At 44.1% G+C, this 26913-nt stretch overlaps 1 protein-coding gene across 1 annotated transcript in view; it reads right to left on the bottom strand.

Annotated features, from left to right (window-relative positions):
- CNBD2 (cyclic nucleotide binding domain containing 2) overlaps nucleotides 1–25817 on the bottom strand; it is a 64480-nt gene extending 38663 nt beyond the window's left edge. The window contains exons 1-7 of the mRNA XM_070421520.1: nucleotides 25767–25817; nucleotides 20956–21093; nucleotides 18067–18120; nucleotides 12999–13162; nucleotides 7191–7347; nucleotides 6566–6717; nucleotides 4396–4534 (exon numbers count right to left, since the gene is read on the bottom strand). Coding sequence (XP_070277621.1) covers nucleotides 4396–4534; nucleotides 6566–6717; nucleotides 7191–7347; nucleotides 12999–13162; nucleotides 18067–18120; nucleotides 20956–21093; nucleotides 25767–25817 — 855 coding nt within the window. The remainder of the gene's footprint in view (nucleotides 1–4395; nucleotides 4535–6565; nucleotides 6718–7190; nucleotides 7348–12998; nucleotides 13163–18066; nucleotides 18121–20955; nucleotides 21094–25766) is intronic.
- Nucleotides 25818–26913: the final 1096 nt, after the last annotated feature.

Here is a 26913-nt window from a genome sequence, read left to right as displayed (position 1 = left end):
GGCTCAACCTCTGGGTGGCAGTGTTTTTGGGTTGGCCTCTGAGGCTATACAGCTTCTCTATCCTTTTTTAATCCTTACCCTGCTCTGTGTTGTTGGTGGGACTGAAAATCCCTCTATAGGCCAGACCCTGGTAACTCCCAGGGACTAATCAGCTTGTTTTAGTCCTTTATCTCATACAGGGTGGAATCTGGGTGTGGCTGTGCTCCTTGCCTGGGGGGCTGGGGGGAGGAATTCCACCCTCTGGAGGAATGGCTGCCCCAGTCCTGGGCCCAGGGGGGTCTCAGCACTCAATTCGCTGCCACCTCCTCCGGCTCCCCCTCTTTCCTCAGCCTCTCCCCAGATTCCCCTCGTCTGCACCTTCACCCTCTCTTCAGCACAGGTGAGTGTCTGTATCCGAACTGTCCTATGAGCAGGGTTCAGTGAAAACAAAGAAACAGACAAACGCCGGCCGGCCGCGGAAACGCTCCTCTTACCGGTCTGGGAAACGCTCCTCTTACCAGCACTGCATGGTCTGGGATACGCTCCTCTCTTATGGGCACTGCACGGTCTGATCAGTTCCTCAGGATGCCCCCTTTAGTCTCAGTTCTCCGCAATCACAAAATCCAAATCTCAAATCTCCTGGCGCCAGCAAACCCGCGGAACTCCTTACCCTGGTCAGGGTCTGTGTCTGTCCCAAGAGACGCGGCTGTCTGCCAAGCGGTCTCCCTCCGACCCTCTGGGCTCAGGTCTGGCAAACTTTCCTGCCCAGATCCCTGGTTTTTAACCTTTCCAGGGGAGGTCTGCCCTTCCAGGCTGCAAGCCGTCTCACCAGCTGAGTAAATTTGCCAATTCGGGGTGGGTGTTATTAGTTTCAGCTGCTTACTCCGTTTGCTCCGGGACAAGACCTGGGACGCGTCTGCCTATATCGCCGCCATCTTGCTTCCTCTAGTTGGTTCTTTATCACAGCATCGAGGGTCTCATTAGATTTCTTGTAGATCTCAATAAGTTTATCAGCGGCTTCTAGACAGTTCTTGAGAGACCTTAAAAGTGTGGTTCTGAACTCAATATCCTCCCTTGATAGTTTTGTCCTGTTTCTTTGTCTCTGCATTTTTTACACTTTCTTGGTGCACCCCCTAGTGGTCTTTGTGCGCAGTCTTGTTGTAGTTAAGCCTTGATTGTTGTAGTTAATACTAGAGGGATTTGACCTCCAGGCCGACTGGCTGTGAGAATCAGCTGTGTCTGCAGTGGGAAAACTTCTGTCCTCTGGAGAGGTGCTAATCTAGCCTTTGCCTGAGGCTATCTGGCAAATGGCTCAGGGCAGGGCTTGGGCGGGGCGGGTCACACGGGATCAACAGGGCAGGCAGAGGGAGCAGTTATGGCTGCTCTCAGTCCCGTTCCCAGAGGCTCTGCTTCTCAGAATCCCAGCAACCACTGCAAACCTCGGAGAGAAAGCTGCCCTCACGTTCCGACCGATGCCAGACAATCCCGCTTCTCCCGTTTGAGTCTGAGTCCCTAGAGACTTGCCCGGATCTGGAGCTCAGAGCCTGGGACTTCCTCCCAATTGAAAACAACAACAGCGCCCTCAGCCACCAGCCCGCTTCACGCGCACCTCTGTACCTTTGTATTTTCCACACTGTGCCTCCTCTGAGCCTCGGTATGCTGTTCTCTTTCCTTCTAGTTGAAGAATGTCTCCTCAGCCAGCCTTCCTGTGGTTCTAGGTGATGTCCGTTCTGTCTTTTAGTAGTATTTTTGAAGTGGTTGTTCGAGGCAGCAAACTCGGGTGTTTACCTATGCCGCCATCTTGGTTTCCTCCCAGATCATGACTTTTAAATACTAGAAGAATATTTTCTCAATTTTCCTCTCTTCACAGTGTAATAGCTACAGATCCTTCCCTCTATTAAATATAACCTACATTATAAACATTTTCTCTAGAGCTTTCTTAAGACAATCAGCAAAGCCATAAATCAAGACCTGACTTAGACTGTCTGCCAATTTCCATTGTGTAAATACTCCCACAGTGGCCAATTTTAAGCTATCAATATGAGTGAAGTCACTGAGTTTGGAGTTGAGAAGAAATGTACACAACTGTATAGTATTTCCACCATACAGATGCAATAGATATATCCTCAAGAGCCTAGATAATACTACAATGCAGTAACATCATTAGAAAATGATGTGTTCAGCTTTTTTTATAAGCATTAATTTTTTGAAAGATATTTCATTGATTTTTTACAGAGAGGAAAAGAGAGCGATAGAGAGTTAGAAACTTCTATGAGAGAGAAACATGGATCAGCTGCCTACTGCACACCCACTACTGGGGATGTGCCTGCAACCAAGGTACATGCCCTTGACCGGAATCGAACCTGGGTCCCTTCAGTCTGCAGGCCGACGCTCTATCCACTGAGCCAAACCGGTTAGGGCTGTGTTCAGCTTTTTAAAAATATATATTTTTATTAATTTCAGAAAGGAAGGGAGAAGGCGAGAGATCAAGCCCACAACCCAGGCATGTGCCCTGACTGGGAATCGAACTATGATCTTCTGGTTCGTAGGTTGACACTCAACCACTGAGCAACACTGGCCTGGCTGCTCAGCATTTATTACTCTTGTTTTCAATATAATGTATTTAATTATAGGTTTATATAATTTTTAAATAATTATAGTGTTTACCAACTCACAGAATTCCTGAAAATTTAATCAGCTCTCAAAGTCACTATGAGCCAGCTCCAGCATACAACCAATGTTGCCCCTTCCTTTTGTCTAATGGTCCAATATATCAAGACTCATCTCCCACCTCACCTCATCCAGGAAACCTTCCTTAAAGCCTCCAGACTTTAGAGAGCTCTATCTCCTGAATCCTTACAACTCACAGATTTTGCACTAATCACTTTGTAGTTGGTATTGACACCTTTGTCCATGCTCAGAATCTAGTAAAGAAGATATATAAGAAGAGAGAACCAGTCTTTTCCATCTTTGTATCCCTCTCGAGCCTGGACCAACGTGTCATGCATAACCTTGGCAAAAACTTGACAAAATGTCTGTGGTGGTTTAACATGTAGATAATAGATAGATGGGAAATATTAAAAGTTTTTAGAACTCTGGCTCTGCCACTTAATAGTTGGGTGGCCTTTCTTAAGGTGTCTTTATTATCTTGTCGGTAAACTTAGGATAATAATATCTTCCTTACGGAGCTTGGGTGAATATTTATGATGAAATGATAGTATCTGCATGGTATTCATCAAAACCCTAAAATAACAAAAGATTGAGACAAATTAATATTCAGCCCTAGCTGCTTTGGCTCAGTGGGTAAAGACTGAAGGGTCCCGGTTCGATTCCAGTCAAGGGCACATGCCTGGGCTGCAGGCTTGATCCCCAGTAGGGGGTGTGCAGGAGGCAGCCGATCAATAATTTTCTCTCATCATTGATGTTTCTTTCTCTCTCTCCCTCTCCCTTCATCTCTGAAATCAATAAAAATATATTTTAAAAAATTAATATATATCAATAGGAATCTGGCTAAGTAAATTGAAGCACAACCATTCAGTAAAATATTACACAGGTGGAAAAAAGAATGAGCGAGCTCTGTATGCACTAGTATGTAACGATCTACAGAAATATTCTTAATGAAACAGCAAAGTGCAGAACAGTCTATGTCATTTGATGCCATTTATGGAAAAAAGGAAAAAAACATATACAAATGCAGAGAATATGTGCAGTACAGACACATAAGAAACTGGGTGGTGGGGGAAAGAGGTGAAAATTACCATTCTATTGAACCTTTTGAATTTTGAACCATGTGAATATATTATCCATTCCTGAATACACATGAAAAAATTAATGATGCTAGTAGAACCCCTGGCACAAGAGCAAAGAGCCTCAAAAAATCGGTGGCTCTTAAGATGATCATAATGATTAACTACAGAAAGATCAACTCAAATTCCAAATCCTAGCTCCTGAGAAGAAGCGCTTTGGAGTCAGACCTGGGATGAACTGTGCCTCTGCCCGGCAGCAACTGTGTGGCTTTGGACAAACCACTTAACCTTCCTGTGCCTCTGTAAAATGGGAATGACAATACCACTCTCCTCTGTGCTGCTATGAGGTTAAAATGAAATAAAGCGTGTTGAGCACACAGCCTGGTACACAGTAAGAACTCAATATATGTTAGATTTTTCTTTTCATTATCAACCAATAGAGAAGTTGGCAAAGACATAAAGCAATATGCAAAAGACAAAATTTAGACAGTAAACAAACATGATTAATCTTACTAGTAATTAGAAAAAAATATAAATTAAATCCTCAATGAGGCAACAATTGCCAATTGCAAGTGCTGCAGAACAGCACTCAGGACCCTTCTGTCTGGCCATAGGATCCTATATTAGGCACGTTCTTCCCAGCTTTACACTCCCAATCTTGACTTCTTACCCTGCAGACAAACATGACAGAGGATGATTCAATAATGTCTTTTGAGACCAGCTGCCCAAATGAGTACTTCTCCACCTTCCCCAGGGTTACCAGTTTCCAAAGCTTCTCATCAGACCACGACTGTAACAGCTCCATCTGCCTGAGGGGAAAAACATGTTAGAATACATTGCCCTCCATCATAGAAGGTGCACAGCTCTTAACAATTCCCAGAAAGGGGAATATGTTCTCCTGCTCTTGCAAATGCCTGAGTTGGAAGATTACACACAGCCTCCAATCACCTATCCTGTAGCCAATCTCCTACCACATATCACCTTGGCTCCCCCTGCCTTCTTCTCCAGGCCCTTCATCCAGCCACTTCCCATTGCTACTCCTCAAACACACCTGTATAATCCACCAACTATGATTCTCTCACTTCTGTTCTTCCCTCCAGGAGGCTTCCTCCAGCTCCTTGACCACAACCTTGTGGCTCACTAAGCTATTCCCATTCCAAGTAACACTGTGAGAAGGCCTCACTGCAGCTCACCAGCTATTCTGCCCTTCAAGTCCAGCAGTCTTGGCCCTACTTTGGTTTGGGCAGCTCATTCCTACCCATCTCCTATGGCCTATTGGCTTCAAACACTCAGCCCTGGGGAAGAGTCTGGATTCACCTCTTTTATTCCCTGTAGTTGAAGGCCCACTGAAGTGACTTCCCCTCCACCTGACCTCATACACCGCATACATGTGTTTGCCTTCCCTCAGATGAGGCCCCAAGGGACTACTAGCTATGGTAGTAGATTCTCTCTCAGCTCCAACAGATTATGAGCTCAGAACTCAGTGACTTAGGCCTCAGTGGGGGCACTGAGTTCCATTCAGAGCACCAAAGGGGAATGGAGTCAGTGCCATGTCCAGATGAGAAGGGTCTAGCGGTTCTCAACCTGTGGGTCGCAACCCCTGAAAATACATCCTGCATATCAGATATTTACATTACGATTCATAACAGTAGCAAAATTACAGTTATGAAGTAGCAATGAAAATAATTTTATGGTTGGGGGTCACCACAACATGAGGAACTGTATTAAAGGGTCACGGCATTACGAAGGTTGAGAACCACTGGAGAGGCACTGGAAGGAAAGCTGGGCCACCCCAGAAGAAGCACCTACTATGTGCCAAACACTGGGCCACACACCTCCCATGATTATCTCATTCAATCCTTAAAATGACCTTGGAAGAGAGGAATAATTATCTCCATTTCACAGAGCAGGAGACTAACACTTGGAGAAATGACCTATCTAGGGTCACATGGTTGATAAGCGTAAGAGCTGAGACTGGAAGGAAACCAGCGTCATTTTCCCACTCTATGAACAAATGAACTGCTCCTCCCTTGGGGACTAAATTCCCCCTTGTCAGGCTCCAGATCCTTTGTGAAGCGCTCTCTCGGCTCTAGTTCACAAGGATGCTCTGTTTATCGTGATTCTCTATAGCCTGCAACCTACGACATGTATTTTCAGTGCCAGTGCCTATGCTTCATTTGACTTTCACTCTTTCCTAAAAATAACTGAATGAGCATCCGCATGTGCCTGACACTATGACAACACAGGGATTACAACAGTAAAAAGTACAGATAGGGCCTTGCCACCATATTGCTTACTGTCTGATAGGGCAAATAAATTGCAAAGAAAGTATTGTGTAATCAAGAATTACAGTTTTAACATAGTGTAATAAAAGCATTGAGGGGCACCCTCTCTATTCTGGGTTGAGGGTAGATGGGGTTGGTTAGTGAGGTGGGGTGGTGAGGCCCAGAGACTTCTGAATCAGACATTCTGGGACATCCCCATCCTGAGCCTTATTTCCCTCACCCATAAGTTGGGGGAGAATAAGAGAAATATCCTCATAGGACTGAACGTGAAATTAGATAAGGCAGGTAGTCCAGAGGTCTTAACACTCTTCCCGGCCCAGCAAGCACTCAGTACACGTTAGCCATTCTAGTATTACTGTTCCACAAAGAAGGGATATTTGAGCTGAGATCTGAAGGTACAGTAGGAGTTTGATAGAGAACTTGGGTGGGAGGTGGGTACTTGAAGAACATTTCAGGCAGAGAGAAAAGCACCTAGAGTTTCCCCCTGGGCCTGGGACAAAGTTAGGTACCTAACAAACACCCAGGGGGGAAGATGCTGGCTGATGATGAAGTTACCTAAAAAACTCAAACCGATCCTGGGCATCCTTTTTAACTTCATGGTCCAGGTTATTAGCAAGGAAATCATCTTGGTCGACAACCAAGAACTCTGTTTCTTCCATACAGACCACAGTGGCCCTCCTTACTGAAGAACTCAGAAGGCCCATTTCCTGTTGGGTAGACAGGGGCAAAGGCAATTAGGAGACTACCTCTCATTTCCTGCTTGCAGCCTTGCACACTCTTTCCTGCTTCTGTCTCCCCCCTCCCCTTGAAATTTCTCCTTTCCAGACTGCAGGTTCTGGGGCCAGTCCTGTGCTCTTGCTCATCACCCTTCAGTGGGGCCACTCCTCCCTCTTAATATGTTGCCTGTGGAAAAAGAGGCAACAGACTTGACCAGGCCAGAGTCAGGAAGCTGGAGAGGCCTCACTGTGGAGTCATGTATCTCTAAGGGGTCATATGGGGAACATACTCCTTAAACATCACAAATGAAGAGCTGGCCTTTGACAGATAAGGGTGCTAGGACCCACAACAGGGCAGTGGCTTGCACAGAATATAAGACAGGACTGGGCCTGGCCAAGAGGTTCTAGCAGAAATCTCTCACACTCCAACCCCAGCCCAGGAAGCCAGGCCCTTCCTCCATTACCCCAAAACAGTCGCCCTTCTGCAGCAACAACGGGTGGGGGTCTAGGAAGGCGCTGCTGCCATCTTCATCCTGGGTCACTGCGACTTTGCCCAAGTAGATGAAATAAAAGCTGGTGCTCTTCTTCCCCTTCTTTATGATCACACGTCTGCGACCAAACCTGGGAAAAGACCATAGCCTGTGATCTAGTAGCAACCCAGAGCCCAGCACATGCTGGGAGGAGAGTTGGATTGGTTGTGCCCTTTGCTCTGGAGAACTAAAACACAGGCTGTAACTAGAAAGGACTCAGAAGAGCCCACTCCCAGCTCCATCAAGCTGCCCTGTTAGACTGAAGCTTCCAGAGAACAGAGCCTTTGTCAGTCTGCTTGGTCACACAGTAAATGCTCAATGAACAGTTGTGAAATAAATGAATGAACACATGCTGAAAGGATTGGATGAGTGGCTAAATAATTGAAAGCACTGGTTTTAGAGTCAGACCAGGATCCCAATCCTAGTTCTACCCCTAGCTATATGCCACTGGGCAACTAATATCCCCTTTCTGAACTTCAGTTTCTTTTGTCTATAAAATATGGATGAATATGCCTAGAAAGAGACAAATAAATGGTCTTATGATCTTCAAGAACTCACTACCCAATTGGGAACTCTGAGGGTAGAAGTGCCAGGTCCCAAGAAAACTGGGAGTTAGTTCTTAAGCTCAGAAGGAAATTTCTGTATTTCAAATGCAAGCTCAAATTTCACTTCTTTCAATATTCATTCATTTCCTTCATTCATTCAATATAAGTTAAACAAATTCCAACTGTGTCTGTCAGGCACAGAGATAAAGGACACAGATTTCATTCTCAAAATTATGGTCAAATAAGGAGGTAAATAAGGTTTAAAAATGCTTAAAGAGAGGTAAACACAGGATAATTCAGAAGCACAGAGAAGGGACATTTAACTCAGCTTAGGAAGGCCAGAGAAAGCTCTAGCATGGTGTCTGGAGTCATCCAGGTGGACAGAGTGATGGAAGAACATCCCAGGCAAAGGGACTCCTGTCCAAAGGCCCAGAGGTGCCCTAGCTGGTTTGGCTCAGTGGATAGAGCGTCAGCTTGTGGACTGAAGGGTCCCAGGTTTGATTCCGGTCAAGGGCACATGCCCGGGTTGCAGGCTCGATCCCCAGTGGGGGGTGTGCAGGAGCAGCCAATCAATGATTCTCTCTCATCATTGATGTTTCTATCTCTTCCTCTTCCTTCCTCTCTGAAACCAATAAAAATCTATTTTAAAAAAACAAAACAGCCGAAACCGGTTTGGCTCAGTGGATAGAGCGTCGGCCTGCAGACTGAAGGGTCCCGGGTTCGATTCTGGTCAAGGGCATGTGCCTGGGTTGCGGCCACATCCCCGGTGGGGAGTGTGCAGGAGGCAGCTGATCGATGTTTCTCTCTCATTGATGTTTCTGACTCTCTATCTCTCTCCCTTCCTCTCTGTGAAAAATCAATAAAATATATTAAAAAAACAAACAAACAAAAAAAAACAGTTTCAAAGGCCCAGAAGTGACTGGAAGCATGGGCACATTCAACGGAATAACTGTAACTACCATTAGAAAGGAAAATGGGAGACGGGGAGGAGGTCAGGAGGGTAATGGAAGAGAAATCTTGCTCCAAAAGTTGGGCTAAGTTTGGATTTTACCCAGAAGGCAATGGGGAGCCCAAAGTCTCCCCTTCAGTGTCTACCAAGTTCTTAGGAATCAGTGGCCTTTGTAAAAGTGCCCCAGTGTTTTTCCAGACTCCAATCTCTCTGCACTGCCCTCAGCAGGTCCTCTGAATTCTCCTCCCCCTCCTCACTGAGCTACCAGCAGCAGGAGAGCCAGAGCCAACCCTCTGCACAGGACAAGTGTTACTTCCTTTGTTCCATCAATTTGTCTACACAGCTCCCCCTGCTTGGAATGGATTTTCCTCTCTTATTCTCCTATTTAAATTTTTTCAGGGAGCTCAAGGTCCAGCTCAGATCCTACTGCCTCCAGGAAGACCTCTCAGACTCAGCCCATAGCAATAGCTCCCCTTCTGAGCTTCCAGAGCATCCACTGGCTTCAAACCCTGTGGCAAATTCCTGAGGGCAGGGATTAGAGAACAGGTGGACTGAGGACTGTATTAGGCTGGAGTCAGTAGCTTCAGGCTCCCCTCTGGCTCTGGGTTTGTTTGGGCATAAATCAGAAGCTGTGTCAACATAGGAAAGAGGTGATGGCCCAGATGACAATGGCCAGATGGGAGAAGGCAGGCATATTCAGCCAGGAAATAAGACTTTGGGATCAAAAGAGCAGAGCCAGTGTCCACTCAAGTGTAGACTTCTAGAATTGGAGCCAGAAAGACCCTCGAGATCATATAGCTCAATCTACATTTTCAGGATGAGAAAAGTGGGGCCCTCCTGGGGACTTGTTTGAAGGCCACACTTGAGTCAGCACTAGAACCTGAATCTCCTACAGTAGACATCTACTGCTTTTGCTGCCAAGCATCTGGTCACATTTTTCTACCAACTCCACCCTGACTTTGCTTTGGGGGAAACACCCTTTCTTGACTGTCAGACAATCAGAGCATCACTGCCCACTGATGATTCAAGCGAAGCTAACCTGGTTCAGAAAGAACTAATTCCAAGGCTCTGACTTGAGGGACTAGGATGTTTACTCTCTTTCCCAAGGGACTGAAACCAGAAGGAGGAAAGTTTGGAGTTGTGGCTGGGGCAGTCATCTCTCCATTGTGAGAAGAGAGTCTGGCTGAGAAGGTGGCTTATACTATGAAGTGCCAGGAGATGGAGACAGATAGACAGACAGACATGGTCCTGGTGACACTAAGCCCCTAAATCCAATCTAAGCCTAAAGCTGGAGAACTATCCCAGGACTTTTCAGATACATGAGTCACCAATACCTTCTCCTGGACTGTGTTCTGTCACTTGCAACTGGAAGGATCCTATCTAATCTGCTAATTTCCAGTCCTGGCCAATCAACAACTAGCTATAACAATCACCATATTTTGATCTACAGAAAAGCCATATTCTCCTCATTTCACTGATGAGAATATGAGGCTCAGAAAGCTTAAGTGGCTTGTCTAAGGTCCCAGTGAGGCAGACACGGTATTAAATTCCAAAGCTCCTAGCTCCATGATTCTTTTTCTTTCCATGACTCCATTCTGCCTGTCCTGGAATCTCACTTTAGGATAGCAGTGACTTGCTCTTATTCACTAGGCTAGAATAAAGCAGATGGTACCCTCTGCCTGGAATGTCCTTATCTACACTTCTACCTGTCAAATATACCTGTTCAAATGTCACCTTTGCTGTGAAACTCCCTCGTTCAAACCAACTGGATAATTACCTCCTCCCCTGGCTTATTACCTGTGGGAAAGATCCTGCATGGTTCATAAAGGATCATAACCTGTACTTAGTTGTGATTATGTCTTACACTATGACCTCCATGAAGGAAGATATCAGGACACTAACCTATAGTGACATTGCATCCTGGATTTTCAAAACAGGCCTCACCTCAAATATTGTGCAAAGCTGTCCCCTGTAAGCCTTTGAATGTCCTGGAAACAGCAATATGTCCACGCATACCTCTTAAACTTCTCTACTATAAGGTATTTACGTGGTGCTTTTTGTGCCATGGGCCCTGTGACAATCTGATGAAGCCTTCACAGAATAGTGTCTCAAATGTATAAAATAAAATACAGCAGAGTTAGTTAACAAAAACCCCAATTTGTGATGTAGCAATATGTGTGGCTCTTTATTAAGGCATCAAATAACAAAGACAGCATATCTAATAACTACCATATTTTCAAAGATGTGATAAACTATTTTTCAAGAAACCTGCAACATTAAATATAATGTGAAAATATTTGTGATTTCTTGTGGTGAAAAAGTCACAATAATGTCTAAATACTACAGTGGTTTGCTACCTACATCCATGATTGAAGAAAATGATCAATTTCAGTTAGAGATTAAGAAAAACACAGATTTCCCGAACCAATATGCTCAATTAATATTTGACAAAGGAGGCAAGAACATACAATAGAGTCAAGATAGTCTCTTCAATAAATGGTGTTGGGAAAATTGGACAGATACATGCAAGAAAATGAAACTAGACCACCAACTTATACCATACACAAAAATAAACTCAAAATGGATAAAGGACTTAAATATACAACGGGAAACCATAAAAATACTAGAAGAATCCAAAGGCAACAAAATCTCAGACATATGCCAAAGCAATTTCTTCACTGATACAGCTCCTAGGGCAATGGAAACTAAAGGGAAAATAAACAAATGGGACTACATCAAAATAAAAAGCTTCTGCACAGCAAAAGAAACCATCAACAAAACAACAAGAAAACCCACTGCATGGGAGAACATATTTGCCAATGTTATCACCAATAAGGGTTTAATCTCCAAAATTTATAGGGAACTCATACAACTTAACAAAAGGAAGATAAACAATCCAATCAAAAAATGGGCAAAGGATCTAAATAGACACCTTTCAAAAGAGGACATTCAGAAAGCCAAGAGACATATGAAAACATGCTCAAAGTCACTAATCATCCGAGAGATGCAAATCAAAACAACAATGAGGTACCATCTCACACCTGTCAGAATGGCTATCATCAACAAATCAACAAACGACAAGTGCTGGAGAGGATGTGAAGAAAAAGGAACACTCGTGCACTGCTGGTGGGAATGCAGACTGGTGCAGCCACTATGGAAGACAGTATGGAGTTTCCTCAAAAAACTAAAAATGGAACTCCCATTTGACCTTGTGATCCCACTTCTAGGAATATATCCCAAGAAACCAGAAACACCAATCAGAAAGGATATATGCACCCCTATGTTCATAGCAGCACAATTCACCATAGCTAAGATCTGGAAACAGCCTAAGTGCCTATCATCAGATGAATGGATTAGAAAACTGTGGTACATCTACACGATGGAATACTATGCTGCTGTAAAAAAGGACTTCTTATCATTTGCAACAGCATGGATGGAACTGGAGAGCATTATGCTAAGTGAAATAAGCCAGTCAATGAAGGAAAAATACCACATGATCTCGCTTATTTATGGATAATAAAGACCATTATAAACTTATGAACAAAAATAGACACAGAGGCAGAGCAGCCTTGAATAGACTGTCAAACTACAGCGGGAAGGCTGGGGAGGGTTGGGGGGCAGGAGTGGGGAGGTAAGAGATCAACCGAAGGACTTGTATGCATACATATAAGCATAACCAATGGGCATAAGACACTGGGAGGTAGGGGAGGCCAGGGGATTGTCAAGGGCGGGGAAAAAAAGGAGACATATGTAATACTCTTTGTAATACTTTAAGCAATAAAACAATTTAAAAAAAGAAAAACACAGATTTAATTTTTCTCTCATCCCAGTTCAAGACCCTTGCCCTGGTTCCTGTCTGGATGTACTAGTAATGTAATCCCCTGTGATCCATTCTGGCTTTTTTGGGGCCTGGATTTGAGCCTCAGCTCTGCTATTTATCATCTGGGTGACCTAAGATGAGTCATTTTCCCCTTATGAGCCTCCATTTTCTTATCTGAAAAATTAGAGAATTGGAACAGATCCTTTCTGATGTTCCTACCAGATCCTCTCCTTAATTCTGGGTAGAAACTCAATGAATGGATGAGATAAATTGTGCTGCAACCATAACAGTGAGCACTAAGGTGAACTAACAAATGGCTTCCCTCGGCTGACACTCGGCAGAGAGGCTGGCACACCTGCCATGGCCTTCTCAGCTGGGTCTTCCTGCCCAGCCCAGCTCCAGCCCAGAGCCGGGGGGCCCTCACTGACCGTTCAAAGCGGAGGACCCTGGCCAGAAGCAGCTGCAGGGCCTCTGAGTAGTTCCGGTAGCAATCCAGGACCTGCAGGAAGTTACACAGGGCCTGGACGTCCTGCTCCGTCCTCCAAGAAGGTATCTTCTGTGCTATCTCAATGGCCCGTGGAGGGAAGTAACCCTAGAGAGAGAGAACCAGAGTGACACACAGGACCCAGCAGTTTCCCCATGGGCCAGGGAACAACTTCTCACACTGCGGCTTTTACACTTTCCCGCCCCCAACACAACAGTGGCTGACATGTGCTTACTGTGTGCCACGCACCAGGACACAACTTACACACACCATCTCACTGCATCTTCGCCCAGCCCACGAAGCGAGCCACTATTATCATTCCCATCCAACAGGTGGAGACACTTGGATTGGAACCTAGATCTGCTACGTGTCAAAGTCTATATTCCCAACTACTGACCATACTGCCACTGCTGTTCATTGACCCCCCACCCCAGGCAATATGAGCTCCCTAAGCTCCAGGGGCCCCTCAGCACATGCACACTGCAGTCAGGGGAGACCCTCCTTGCCCCAGCCTATACCTTGGCATGCTGCCGAAGACTAAGGAACAGGGAACCACAGAGACTATTAGCTAACCCTCATGAACCAGGACTCGTGGACCAGTAGGAACAGACACACCCATTCACCCACTACTCCCACCTGTTGAGAATATGGTACTTAAGTAGTTAACACCCCCACTGGCTGCCCATTGCATTTGGGATAAAATCTTAACTCGGTCCCACGTGTAGGGGTCCACGTGATCTGACTCCCTACCTCCTTAAACCCCTCCAACATCACAGCTCCTGCCTTGCCCCTTTATTCTCTAGCCTATAGCCTTCTACCCATTTCTTGGAGGTGTCGAGTTTGTTTCTGTCTTGCAGTCTTTGCTTGGGCTATTTCCTCTGCCTGGAATGTTCTTCCCCTGGATTCTCCCATAGATATGGCTGCCCCCTCCTCATTCTAATCTCAACTCCTATGTCCTCAGGAAAACCCTACTGGATCAACTGAGCTAAAATAGCAGGGTCCTTGCCCAGCCAGCGTGACTCAGTGGTTGAGCATCAGCCTGGGAACCATGAGGTCATGGTTCGATTCCCTGTCAGGGCACATGCCCCGGTTATGGGCTTGATTCCCAGTGTGGGGCATGCAGGAGGCAGCCGACCAATGATTCTCTCTCATCATTGATGTTCCTATTTTTCTCTCCCTCTCTTTTCCTCTCTCTGAAATCAATAAAAAAAACATTTTTTTTTTTAAAGAGAGAAAGAAAAAAAGAGGAAACAGAAAGGCAGTATAGCTCAGGGATTAAAAACTCACACGCTCTGGTGCCAGGTGCCTGGCCTTGAACCTTGGCCTGCTATTTCCTAGCTGTCTGACCTGAGACAAGAAACTTCTTCCTGAGTCTCAATTTCCCTATTTTAGCAGAAACTCTATGTTTAAATAGCAAAGTAAATGTGTGTAAAAGACTTACAACATGCCTAGCACACAGCAAGGGCTATATAAGTGCCATTTTATATCTGAATCCAATCTTTCTCCTTTCTAACTTTTTTGCTATCAATAACCCATTGGGATTTCTATCACAGGATCCATTTATGACAAAATACAGATGCTCCTAGCGTCTATGAACCAAACTGATTCTTCGGGCCCATTTGGGGTCCTAATTCCTTCAGGAAATCTTTCTCACTAACCCCCAGCCCAATACTTAGGAACCCCCTTCTTGGGTTCCTACAGAACTGACTCTTATTTAACTTCCCTTATTTAACGCGATTTGAAAGATGATAAGTTTTATCATCTTTACTTCATTCAAATTAACTCCTTTAGTGCAGGTGAGAATGTTATACAACCTAGTATTCTCTCCACAACCAGACACAGATTTAGGCCTACCTTAGGAGTTCAAAGAAATATCTAGAACAGGGAAAAGGGAATATAATTCAAATAGAGCCTGGCTCCTGCCTGCTTCTCAAATACCATTTCTCAGCGCTCTCACCTTCATTCACTTCAGGCCAACAATCCCTCACTGTGTTCCTCTAGCATACAGGAAGGATAAAAAAAGGGGGGGACTGCCCTTAACCCCACCATCCAAAGCTAGCCATTAACATCTGACATACTTGTTTCCTGTCTTTTTCTTATTTATAAATAAACTCTTTGAAAATAACACAAGTAATAAATGACTATATTTTCCATGAAGAATCAATATATGATGGTTAAAATCACCTTGCATCATGTCACCCCTCATACAGATCTGCTCTCCATAACCAGAGTTTACAATTTTTATACATTACTAGGAGCCCAGCACGCGATTTGAAATCGAGGGGCGCCGCCCACCCTCAAGTCGCTGGTCTGACCCTGCCTCCCTCTCTGGCCCTTAAAGCAGCCACAGCCGCTGCTGATCAGGCGGACCTCCCCCAGCGCAGGCACATGGAGGCCCCTGCCACCCTGCCACCCCCAACACACACACACACACACACTGCCTGTGCAACCTCCTCCTGTCTGGTCGACCCATTACAGTGTCCTGGTTAATTAGCATATTTCTCTATTATATATTTATATATATTCTATACTTATACATGTGCCCACAGAATATGTATAGAATTGTTTGGTTTTTATTCATATAAATGTCAGACTGCAGGCATCATTTATGCAACCTGCTTTTTTTCACTCAATGTTCTTTTATAAACTACTAGTGTCCCGGTGCACAGATTTGTGCACACTGAAAGGAAATATTTTACTATCGATATTTGCATCTTGCTAATGAAAAGAAAATAGGATTCTACAGAGTCTCCTACCTACCTACTACTCCAGGACTTCTATGAGGATCAAATTAGATGAGGCATGGGAAAACGCTTCACAAATATTTGGTTAAACTGTAAAATGTTTGCACCTGGCTATAAAGAAAGTTGGGTTCCTGGGCTGAAGAAACTCCAAGGATGCTAGTCGCTAGGGAGAGGAAGCTGGGCGTTGCTATGTGACGTTATTACCCAGCAACCACAGCCACCATTTCCGGGGCAGGGGGTTCGGGGGCTGGGCCATGAGCACAATTTGCGCCATGGGGTCCTGGCATTGTTGGCTGTGATCTGGTGGGGTGTCACTCCAGGATGGTGGCAGGGCCTGTGTCCCACTTGGGAGAAGCCGAGTGTTGGTTTGTCAGCTCCAGGTCCGCGGTGCCGTTTATTTTTAAATAGCCAGTGCACATCATGGCAGCTCCTGATTTAAGCATCTGCCCCCTGGTTATCAGTATGCGTCATAGCTACCAGTTGAATGGACAGACACTTAGCCTTTTATATATATAGATCTTTTAAAAATGTATCCATTGTTTCCAATGTCTCACAATTGCTATAATAAATGAGTCTAGATTCTAAGTCTCTATAATTCTAAGGGTTCTTTTTGAGAATTTTGTTATTGCCCTAGCTGGTTTGGCTCAGTGCATAGAGTGTCAGCCTGTGGACTGAAGGGTCCCAGCTTCAATTCCAGTCAAAGGCACATGCCCGGGTGTGGGCTCAAACCCCAGTGTCGGGGGCATGCAAGAGGCAGCCAATCAATGATTATCTCTCATCATTGATGTTTCAATCTCTCCCACCCTCTCCCTTCCTCTCTGAAATCAATAAAAGATATATATTTTTTAAAAAAGTTTATCATTGACCTAACCGGTTTGGCTCAGTGGATAGAGCATCAGCCTGCGGACTCAAGGGTCCCAGGTTCGATTCCAGTCAAGGGCATGTACCTTGGTTGCAGGCACATCCCCAGTAGGGGGTGTGCTGGAGGCAGCTGATAGATGTTTCTCTCTCATCAATGTTTCTAACTCTCTATCCCTCTCCCTTCCTCCTGTAAAAATCAATAAAATATCTTTTAAAAATAAATAAAATAAACAAAATAAATATCTTTTTTTAAAAAGTTTATCATTAACAGAGTCCCAATATGGATTATATTGAATTTTAGTGTTTGGTCGCAATCCAAGTGCTGCCCTGAGGTGCAGGTTATATATGTATAAATATATGTGTGTGTGTGGATCAGCTTGATTGAATAATCATATACCATATGATTCACCATTTAAAGTGTACAATTCAATTATTTTTAATATATTCACAGAGTTGTGCAACTATCACCACAATGGATTTTACAACCTTTTCATCATCTGGAAAAGAAACCAGTACCATTTGCAGTCACTCAAACGGCAGGTTATTAAATTGGGTCTCTACTCTTTGTCTCTGTGTTGGAGCCAGAGTCATTCAAGAGGCTGAGAGGCCTTGCCTATACAATGGATTTTTCCTTTGTGCCCTCTTCTCTCTCTGTCCTGTTATACACAGAATTGTCTTCATCTCTAGAGTTCTATAACTCTCAGAGAGGCCCTAGTTTCTCCTGTCTGAAGGGCAAAACTTGGGGGTAAACTTCAGTGCCCAGCATCAGACACTGGCCATTTGGGAAAGCTGAAAAAAAATAAACAAATAAAACAGAATTTGGATGACTTAATTGTGCTTCATACATAATGTGGCCATTTGGTAGGGAGAAGCTGGAAAGGTAGCCATGATTCTTAAAATTCAGAGAACAAGTCACACAGTTCAAAGCCTCACCCAGTTATAAGGCATTTCCGCATCAGAATGGCCATCTTACACCCAGATCAGGGACAAATGTGCCCAACATCTTTTGGAGAGTTTGGGGCAAAGCCAGAATTCGCACAGGCCAGTGCTTCTCCCACCACCCTGATTATTTCTCCTCTGTCTGGGGCTCTCACATCCTCTGCTCTGCCTTCTGCTGTTTTCCCACAGGTCCAAGTGCAAGAGCTCTCCCTGCTGGTTCTGCTCAGCTATAAAGCAACAAACATGTGGGGTTGGGGGAGGCTCACAGTCTCGGAATGCCAGAACTGGAAGGGATCACTGAGATCACCTGTTTTATAGATGAGGAAACTAAGTGGCTAGTTCAAGGTGACACACTGCGCTGGTGACAGAACCTGGACTGAACCCAGGTTCTGATGCCCAGCCCAGTGCTTCTTCCAGGCCATGATGCTGAAAGAAAATTCCCAACATCAAAGTCAGAACCGTGCATACCGACTCTGCCACGAAGTCCATGGTATCAAATGTGATTCGGCTTTGCTTCTTTTTCTGAAAAAAAAGGAAGAGGAGGAACAGGAAGGATAATCAACAAGACTGCATAGAATTCTGCATTGAAACTCTTCTGCATACCTGGACCACTGTAGTATGCAGGAAGCCATGGGAAGCCTAACAACATGGCTCCTCATGTCCACCTCTGCTCCAAAGGTCAACTCAGCACAAAACTTGGGCCCAGCAGTGACAACAAATTGTTGTGAAGAGAAAGATGGGGGTGTAGAGAGGAAAGGAGAATAAAGAGAGGAAGCATGAAGAGAGAAAAGTAAGAGGGGAAAGAAACAAACAAAAGGGAAAGGATAAAGGGAAAGAAAACAACAGAAAGGAGGGATAAAAAGGAAGAAACAAACGAAGCCAACCTTCATTGACCACCTGTAAGGAACCAGGCATGGAGCATCTTCCTTATCTTACTCCATTTCACCTTTAAAACAAAGCAGGCATTACGCCCCCTTTTGGATTTGAATGGCGTGAAGAACTTGCCCAAGGATTACCCAGCAAATAAATGGCTCCCGTCTAGAGGATGGCCAGGAGGAAGAGGAAAAGGTCTTAGGGATGAACTAGTCAAACCCCATCTCCTAACAGATGCAGACAAGATGTGGAAAGAGTAGAGAAAGGGACAGAGAGAGCAGGGGGAAATATGTAGAGGGTGTAGGGCTGAAATAAAAGGACAAGGCCCTGAGCACCATACAGGGCCAAACCAAGACCTTCCTCCCTCCCGCCCCCCTCCCCACACACATCTCTCTAGCTCAGTGGTTCTCAACCTTCCTAATGCTGCGACCCTTTAATACAGTTCCTCATGTTGTGGTGACTCCCAACCATAAAATTATTTTCATTGCTACTTCATAACTGTAATTTTGCTACTGTTATGAATCGTAATGTAAATATCTGATTTGCAGGATGTATTTTCAGGGGTCGCGACCCACACTTTGAGAACCGCTGCTAGCTAGTCCTCATGTCCTTCCCCAGAGCCCACTCAGATCTCTGTGCTCTCCCCTCATTTATAGTTTGGTGATTCTCAGGGGGCCAATGAAGGAAAGAGGTAATGTTCAGAAGGATCCAGATTCACATACTCCACTGAAACCAGACTTTGACTCTCTCTGCCAGACCCTATGCTCCAGCCCTCCAGCTCTCTGCCCAGCAGCCATATGACACTATAGACTCCCCTTGAGAGGCTTCTGCTCAAGGCCACCCTAACTGGGTAATGTTGTAAGATTTAGCTTCACACTCCCCTGATGACAAAACTAACTCTGATTTTCAGCTTCCAAATGCCCAAGCATCAGCCCAGGTCGGCTGGTAACCAAGGACTCCTGGTTGCCAGGGCCCTTCACTTCACCACTGCATGGCACCCTGAGTCAGAATGTCCTTCCTGAGAGCTAATCTCAGTCTCTCAGGTTACAATTCTTCTATTCCACCCCTTCCCAGCTCAGGGCCCAACTACAGGACAGAATCTGGCTGTGGACTTGTTTGGTTTGGCCAGCACAGTGTCTTCAAAATATATTAATTTAAATGTCTTTAGATGGGGCATGCCCTTCCTCTCCAGCTGGCCACAGGTCCTTTCTGCTACATCTTAAACCAAGCCACACACATACAGTTATATTACCTGCTGGGCCTTAGAAAGCAATCTAAGCCCTAGCTGGTTTGGCTCAGTGGATAGAGCATCAGCCTGTGAACCCAAGGGTCCTGGCTTCCATTCTGGTCAAGGGCATGTACCTCGGTTGCAGGTTCCTCCCAGGCCCAGGCCCTGATCAGGCACATGCAGGAGGCAACCAATCGATGTGTTTCTCTCACATTGATATTTCTCTCTGTCTTTCCCTCTCTCTTCCACTCTCTCTAAAATCAGTGGGAAAATATCCTTGGGTGAAGATTTAAAAAAAAAAAAAGCAATCTAAGACAACCTTCCTTTGCCCCATCACCACCACCCCACTCTCCCTCTCCTTGGCTACTTGCCTTCAGAAACCACTTTGGGAAATTTCTTGGAGTAAATTGCTGCATGCAAGGAGGAAGCAGAGGCTGTCACTCCAGGAAAATAGGCAGGGAAAACTTTGGAGCCCTTGATAGTAATGAAAACAACTTTGGAGAACCAGAACAAGTTAACGGAATGGTGATCAACTTTTCTGAGCCAAAAAGGGGCTCATGATCTACCTTTGGGATAAAACATTTAAAATGGGGACATTCTAGAAAATCTAGAAAACATGGTCACCAGAGCAAACAGGCCCAGCAAATGTTCCCTTCTCATTTAAGTAAGGAGACAGGAAAGAAGGGAGAGGAGATAAATGGCTGGTGGACATTCAGAAAACTCAACTGGATTGCTTCTGGCTCTTTTGATCACTGTTGGAATGGAGATGGCTTCTTTCCCACTCCCAATGTTTGCTTCCACATGAAGTGAGTTGTGCTAGTTGAACACTACCAGCCCCTGGCCTCCCATACTGAGGAGTGACAAACTCCTTGGTAGATGTGCAAGGAGAAGTGGCATGATCACCCGCTTCCCCTTCCCTCTGTGCTCACATTCTGCTCTGCCCTTCTCTGCTGGGAGCTTAAGGCTGGAGGCTCCGCTGCTGTAGTGGAGACCTGCTGTGGTCTAACACTGCTTGTGACTGCTTGTGCAAGGCTGTCTAACTTTGGGGTTCAGTATTAGGTAAACCTCTCACTTGATGGTCCAAGTCATCTTCTCCAATATAAATGTCATCATTAATGTAAGTGGCAGTTGAATTCTCCCTTCTGCTTTACCTTTTGTCTTCTTTCTCAGATGGCACAGAACTGGGACTGGGGAGTGGGGTGCTATTTATAGGACCCCCTTAAACCCTGATAATCCTGCTGAACCCAGCTGCTTACATCCCAGAAGGAGAAGATAGGGTGCCTTCTGCGAGCAGTCTCAGTGATCTGATATTCCCGGAATCCTCTGAGGCCTTGGCGGAACATTTTACATACTCGGATCATCAAAATGACATCCAGGATGAGCCGGTACATCCCCTGTGGAAACAAAACAAACATGAGCAGTGAAAACTGTCTGTTTTCAACCATCAACAGCAGGCTGGATAGTGCAGAAGATGAAATGTAATGGGATTAAATGCAGTGGGGTGCTGGAGTGATGATTACATTTTCAGGAAGTTTTCAAGACTATTGAAATCATATTGGTAGCTTGAAATTGCCCACAGTGGGAACATTTATGCCACATAAAGACTGGCAATTACTAAATGGGGGCATCGGCTTCCCCACGGGGCAGTTGTTAAAATATTAACCAGTACAGCTTTCGTTAAATGTCAAGTCCTTCACTTTGATCCAAAAAATAAAAAGCAAAAGTAAAGACAGGATGTGAGGGGTGATGCAGAGAGCCTGAACTTGGGAATTAGGTGGATCTGAGGGAAGAATGATGGATAGATGCAATATTGCTGGCTTTAAAGATAGAGGAAGGGGACCACAAGCCAAGGAATGTAGGTAGTCTTTAGAAGTTAGAAAAGTCAAGGAAATGGATTTTTCCCTGGAACTCTGAGAAAGGAACAGCCCTGTTAACACCTTGATTTGAGCCCAGAGAAACTCATGCCAGACTTCTCAGCTATGTAAGCTAATAAATTTGCAGTGTTAAGCCACTCCATTGTGGTAATATGTTAGAGCAGCATAGAAAACTAACATAACACCTAATATAAGATGGGACCATCTGATCTTTTCCCTGGGAATTTGGAATTGGAACTGAAAACAAGTCCCAAATACAAATTTGGGAATAAAGGCAGTCACTCTCTATCTGCAAGTAAATACAGGGAATAAGGAAGCAAATCCAAAATGTGAAACAATCTACAAGTTTATCTAACCCAGTTTCTTCAAAAAGTCAATTTCACGAGGAATAGAGGACAAGGTGTGGAGGCTGTTTTAGATTAAGACTCAAGAAACATACAAACAAATGCAAAATAAAACCTTGACTGGACTGTAATTCATCATAAAAATCTGTAAGATACATTTTAGGAACAAATAAGGAAATTGAATATGACTGGATATTAGGTGATACAGGGAATTCATTTTAACTTTCTTAGTATTGTGGTTGTGTTCTTAAAGTATGCACCTTGCCCAGCCGGCATGTCTCAGTAGTTGAGTGTCAACCTATGAACCAGGAGGTCACAGTTTGATTCTCAATCCAGGCACATGCCTGGGTTGCAGGCTTGGCTCCCAGTGTGGGGCATGCAGGAGGCAACCAATCAATGATTCTCTCTCATCATTGATGTTTCTATCTCTCTCTCCCTCTCCCTTCCTCCCTGAAATCAATAAAACAATATATATATATATATATATATATATATATATATATATATATATAATGTAGTTTTTAAATGATTCAGCAAACATACACCTGCATACATGCACACACATAAGCACATAAAGCCAATATGGCAAAATGTTGACTGTAAAATCTAAGGGATGATCATTATATATATTTCAACCTTTATTTTTTAAAATTCCCATAATTTTAAAAATGCAAAAACTATTTTTTTAACTTCTGATAATAAGGATATCATAAAGAAAATGAAAAAACAAACTGAAGATTGGAAGAATATATTTGCTATGCATATAATTGACAAAGCACTACTATCCAGAATTATAAAGAATTATTATTACAAAGGATTAATATCCAGAATTTTAATTTTAAAAATTCTACAGCCCTGGCCAGCGTGGCTCAGTTGGTTGGGTGTCATCCCATTCACCAAAAAGTTGCGAGTTTGATTCCAGTCAGGGCACCTGCCCACGTTGCGGGCACAATACCCGGTAGGGGGTGTATAGGAGGTAGCCAATTGATGTTTCTCTCCCTCTCCCTCTCCCTCTCCCTCTCCCTCTACCTCTCCCTCTCCCTCTCCCTCTCCCTCCTTCTTGCTCTCCAAAAGGGAGGGAGGGAGGAGGGAGAGAAGGAGGGAGGGAGGGAAGGAGGGGGGGGAATCCTACAAATAAAAATAATAATAACCCAATCAAAAAATGAGCAAATGATATGAACAGGTAATTCAAAGGGAAAACTCAAATTACCTATACATAATGAAAAGATTCTGAATACCACTAGAAATATTGGAAATGGAAATTACAGTAACACGATACCATTTGCACTTATCAGACTGGGGAAAGAAAAACACAATACAACTATGTTGGAGAGCAATTTGGCAGTATTTTTTAAAGTTGAGGATGTGTGTCCTTTACAATCAAGAAATTGTATGCACTTTATATATACACTTTAGAGAAACTTACACATGTGCACAAGAAGATAGCCGTGAGGGTGACCATGGCACACTGTAACGGTGGAGAGCTGAAAACAACTGGTTTCCATCAGTAGGGAACACATCAACACATTATAGTGCAGTCACAGGATTGAAAATAGCACTAGCTGTGTATGTCAATGTGGATAAAGTTCACACATAATTTTGAGTGGGGAAAAGTAAAATACGATGACATTTATAATGCCATTTTAAAAAATGTGCCGCATACTATACAGTTGCTCATGGATACTTCCCATAGCAATGTATACATCCATATGTAATAAAATTTAAATATATAGACAGGAAGGGTACACATCAACCTCAGGAAAGTAGCTACCAGTGATGAGAAAGGGAGTGGGATGGTGAGGAACTTCACCTATAACTGTAATCTTTTCTTTAAAATTATATATCTAGCTCTAGCTGGCTAGGCTCAGTGGATAGAGCATCGGCCTGCAGACTGAAGGGTCCCAGGTTCGATTCTAGTCAAGGGCACATGCTTGGGTTGCAGTCTTGATCCCCAGTAGGGGACGTGCAGGAGACAGCCAATAGATGATTCTCATCATTGATGTTTCTACTTCTCTCTCCCTCTCCCTTCCGCTCTGAAATCAATAAAAATATATTTTATAAATAAATACCACATGATCTCACTCATTTATGGATAATAAAGACCATTATAAACTGATGAACAAAAATAGATACAGAGGCAGAGCAGCATTGAACAGACTGTCAAACTACAGTGGGAAGCCGGGGGGTGGGGCTGGTAAGAGATCAACTGAAGGACTTGTATGCATGCATATAAGCATAACCAATGGACACAAGACACTAGGGGGTAGGGGAGGCCGGGGGAATGTCAAGAGGGGGAAAAAAAGGAGACATATGTAATACTCTTTGTAATACTTTAAGCAGTAAAACAAAATTTAAAAAATAAATAAATAAAAATTTATTTTTAAAAATTATATATCTAAAGTAAATATGGAAAAGGCTTTACTAATAAAATTAATTCTTATTGAAAACAATTTGCCATTGTTGGGCACTATTCTAAACCCTTTATATGTGGTAATTCATTTAATCCTCAACAATAAATCTATACAAAGCAAAAATCAAGCACAGTAAATCAAGTAACTTGCCTAATACTAATATCAGTCATATGACTAATAGGTGATAGGGAATTGAACCCAGGCAGTCTGGCTCCAGAATCCTTAAGTTTTGTTTTTTTGGGATTTTTTGTTTTGTTTTTTAATATTTTATTAATTTTTTACAGAGAGGAAGGGAGAGGGATAAAGAGTTAGAAACATCGATGAGAGAGAAACATCGATCAGCTACCTCCTGTACACCCCGTACTAGGGATGTACCCACAACCAAGGTACATGTCTTTAACCAGAATCGAACCTGGGACGCTTCAGTCCACAGGCTGACACTCTATTCACTGAGCCAAACTGGTTAGGGCCAGAATCCTTAAGTTTAACCTATTACTTTACCCTGCTGTTAGGCCTTATTTTCTCTGGATCTGGTAATAGTAGAAAAGCTGGGTACAGAGCAGGAGAGTGGGACTCGGGCTGAGTGTAGCCTATGACTCGTCCAGTATCGAGGGGGTAGTAGGCTACATGGTAGGGCTCAGAATTCAGTCTTTCTTTCCTTTTCCCCTCCTTTTTATTAAATGTATTGGGATGACACTGGTTAACAAAATTATACAGGTTTCAGGTGCACAATTCTACAACACATCAAGAATTCAGTCTTGCCCCCTGGCGTGGCTCAGTGGTTGAGTGTCAACCTGATCATGGTTTAATTCCCGGTCAGAGCACATGCCCGAGTTGCAGGCTTGATCCCCAGTGTGGAGCGTGTGGGAGGCAGCTGATCAATGATTCTCTCTCATCACTGATGTTTCTATCTCGCTCTCCTTCTCCCTTCCTCTCTAAAATCAATAAAAATTAAATAATAATAATAATAAAGAATACAGTCTTTCTGCCCTGGCCAAAGTCGCTCAGTGGTTACAGTGCCGGTCTGCATATAGGACCATCTTGCGTTCGATTCCCAGTCAAGGGCACATGCCTGGGTTGCAGATCTGATCTCCAGTCCCAGCTGGGGCGTGTGCAGGAGGCAACCAATCAATGTGTCTCTTTCACATCGATGTTTCTCTCTCTCTTTCTCCCCTCCCCCATCTCTTCCACTCTCTAAAATCAATGGAAAAAATATCCTCACTCTTCCAGTGAGGATTTAACAACAACAACAAAAAGAATTCAGTCTTTCTGGAGCCTAATCGAAAACTCTATTCTTTGTGCCCATGCTGTGACTTCAAAAGGTACAAGTTAGCTACACTCATCCAAGGCCCCCTCCTACACCTGCCTCTCCCTTCCTCAAAATACCTGTCTGTTCAATCTTCCACTCTTCCCTCCCAGGGCCCTTCACACTTCTCACCTGTTCCTTCTTCAAAAGCTGCCAGGTATGAGACAATATATATTTCCTCATGGTCCCTGATTTGGCAAATGACACGAGCTCCTTTGCCTTTCAAGGGTAGGACCACAAATGCTTCCCAAGGATCCGGTTACATTAGAAATGAGTAGCTTCCTCATCACTCTTCATACCCTACCAGTAGCTGTTGGAAGCCTTGTTCTGAGAAAATCTCACCCTCAGAATCTCCTTATGTCACAATGAAAGATTCTGGAAGAGAGAAACCAAAATCTGAAAATCTAACATTTATTGAACACTCACAGGCATTATATTAGTTAACTTCATAACTACCACAAGATGAGAGACCTCACGCCCACTCCACCCATGAGGAGACTGAGGCTCAGTGGCTAAATGACTGCCAGAGTAATGGGGCCATAAAAAAGAAAGTAGGAGGTTCCTGGGCTGGGGCTCAGGGCATCCAACACCTCAGCCTGGGGACCACTCTGAGGCTTAGAATTTAGACACCTGTATCGCACTGTCCTATAAATCTTGTTAGATCAGTAAATCAGAAACACTCAGCAAATTGGAAGTCCCTAACCAAACAGGGTACCGAATGTTGAAAGGAACTTGTAACTGGAACTCAATGACTCTGGGGTCTTTTCAAAAATAGAGAAGAGCTTGACTGGTGTGGCTCACTTGGCTGGACATTGGCCTGCGTACCAGGAGGTTGCTGTACCAATTCCAGTCAGGGCACATGCCTAGGTTGTGGGCTCAATCCCCATTGGGGGGTGTGCAGAAGGCAGCAGATTGATGCTTGTCTCTCATCAATGTTCCCCTCTCTCTCCCCCTCTCTTTCTGAAATCAATAAAAACATATTTTTTAAAAGTAGAGAAGAATATAGGGTCTAAAGTACTTTTTTTCTATTAAAGATGGCAGTTGGTAATTCCAATTTGCTCTTGTATACGAATCCGCAGTGAAAAACTATGACTTCACGTATCACCTGATTTGCCATTCCTATCCAGCTACACCTATCTGCCAACTCTCCCCCAACTGACAGTCAAATGGAAGGGCACTGAACACAGTGAAGACAGCTGGACAGCTGGGAACAAAGACCCAGGCTCTGAATTACTAAATTCATAGGCCACCATTCATGGTGTGAGACACTAATCACTTA

Source organism: Myotis yumanensis, unplaced genomic scaffold (genome assembly GCF_028538775.1).
Source record: "Myotis yumanensis isolate MYYU_CA2020_CCGP unplaced genomic scaffold, mMyoYum1.0.hap1 SCAF_7, whole genome shotgun sequence".
In the NCBI taxonomy this organism is placed as follows: Eukaryota; Metazoa; Chordata; class Mammalia; order Chiroptera; family Vespertilionidae; genus Myotis; species Myotis yumanensis.
Note: the sequence above shows the minus strand (reverse complement) of the source record. Positions and strands in the feature narration are given on the sequence as shown.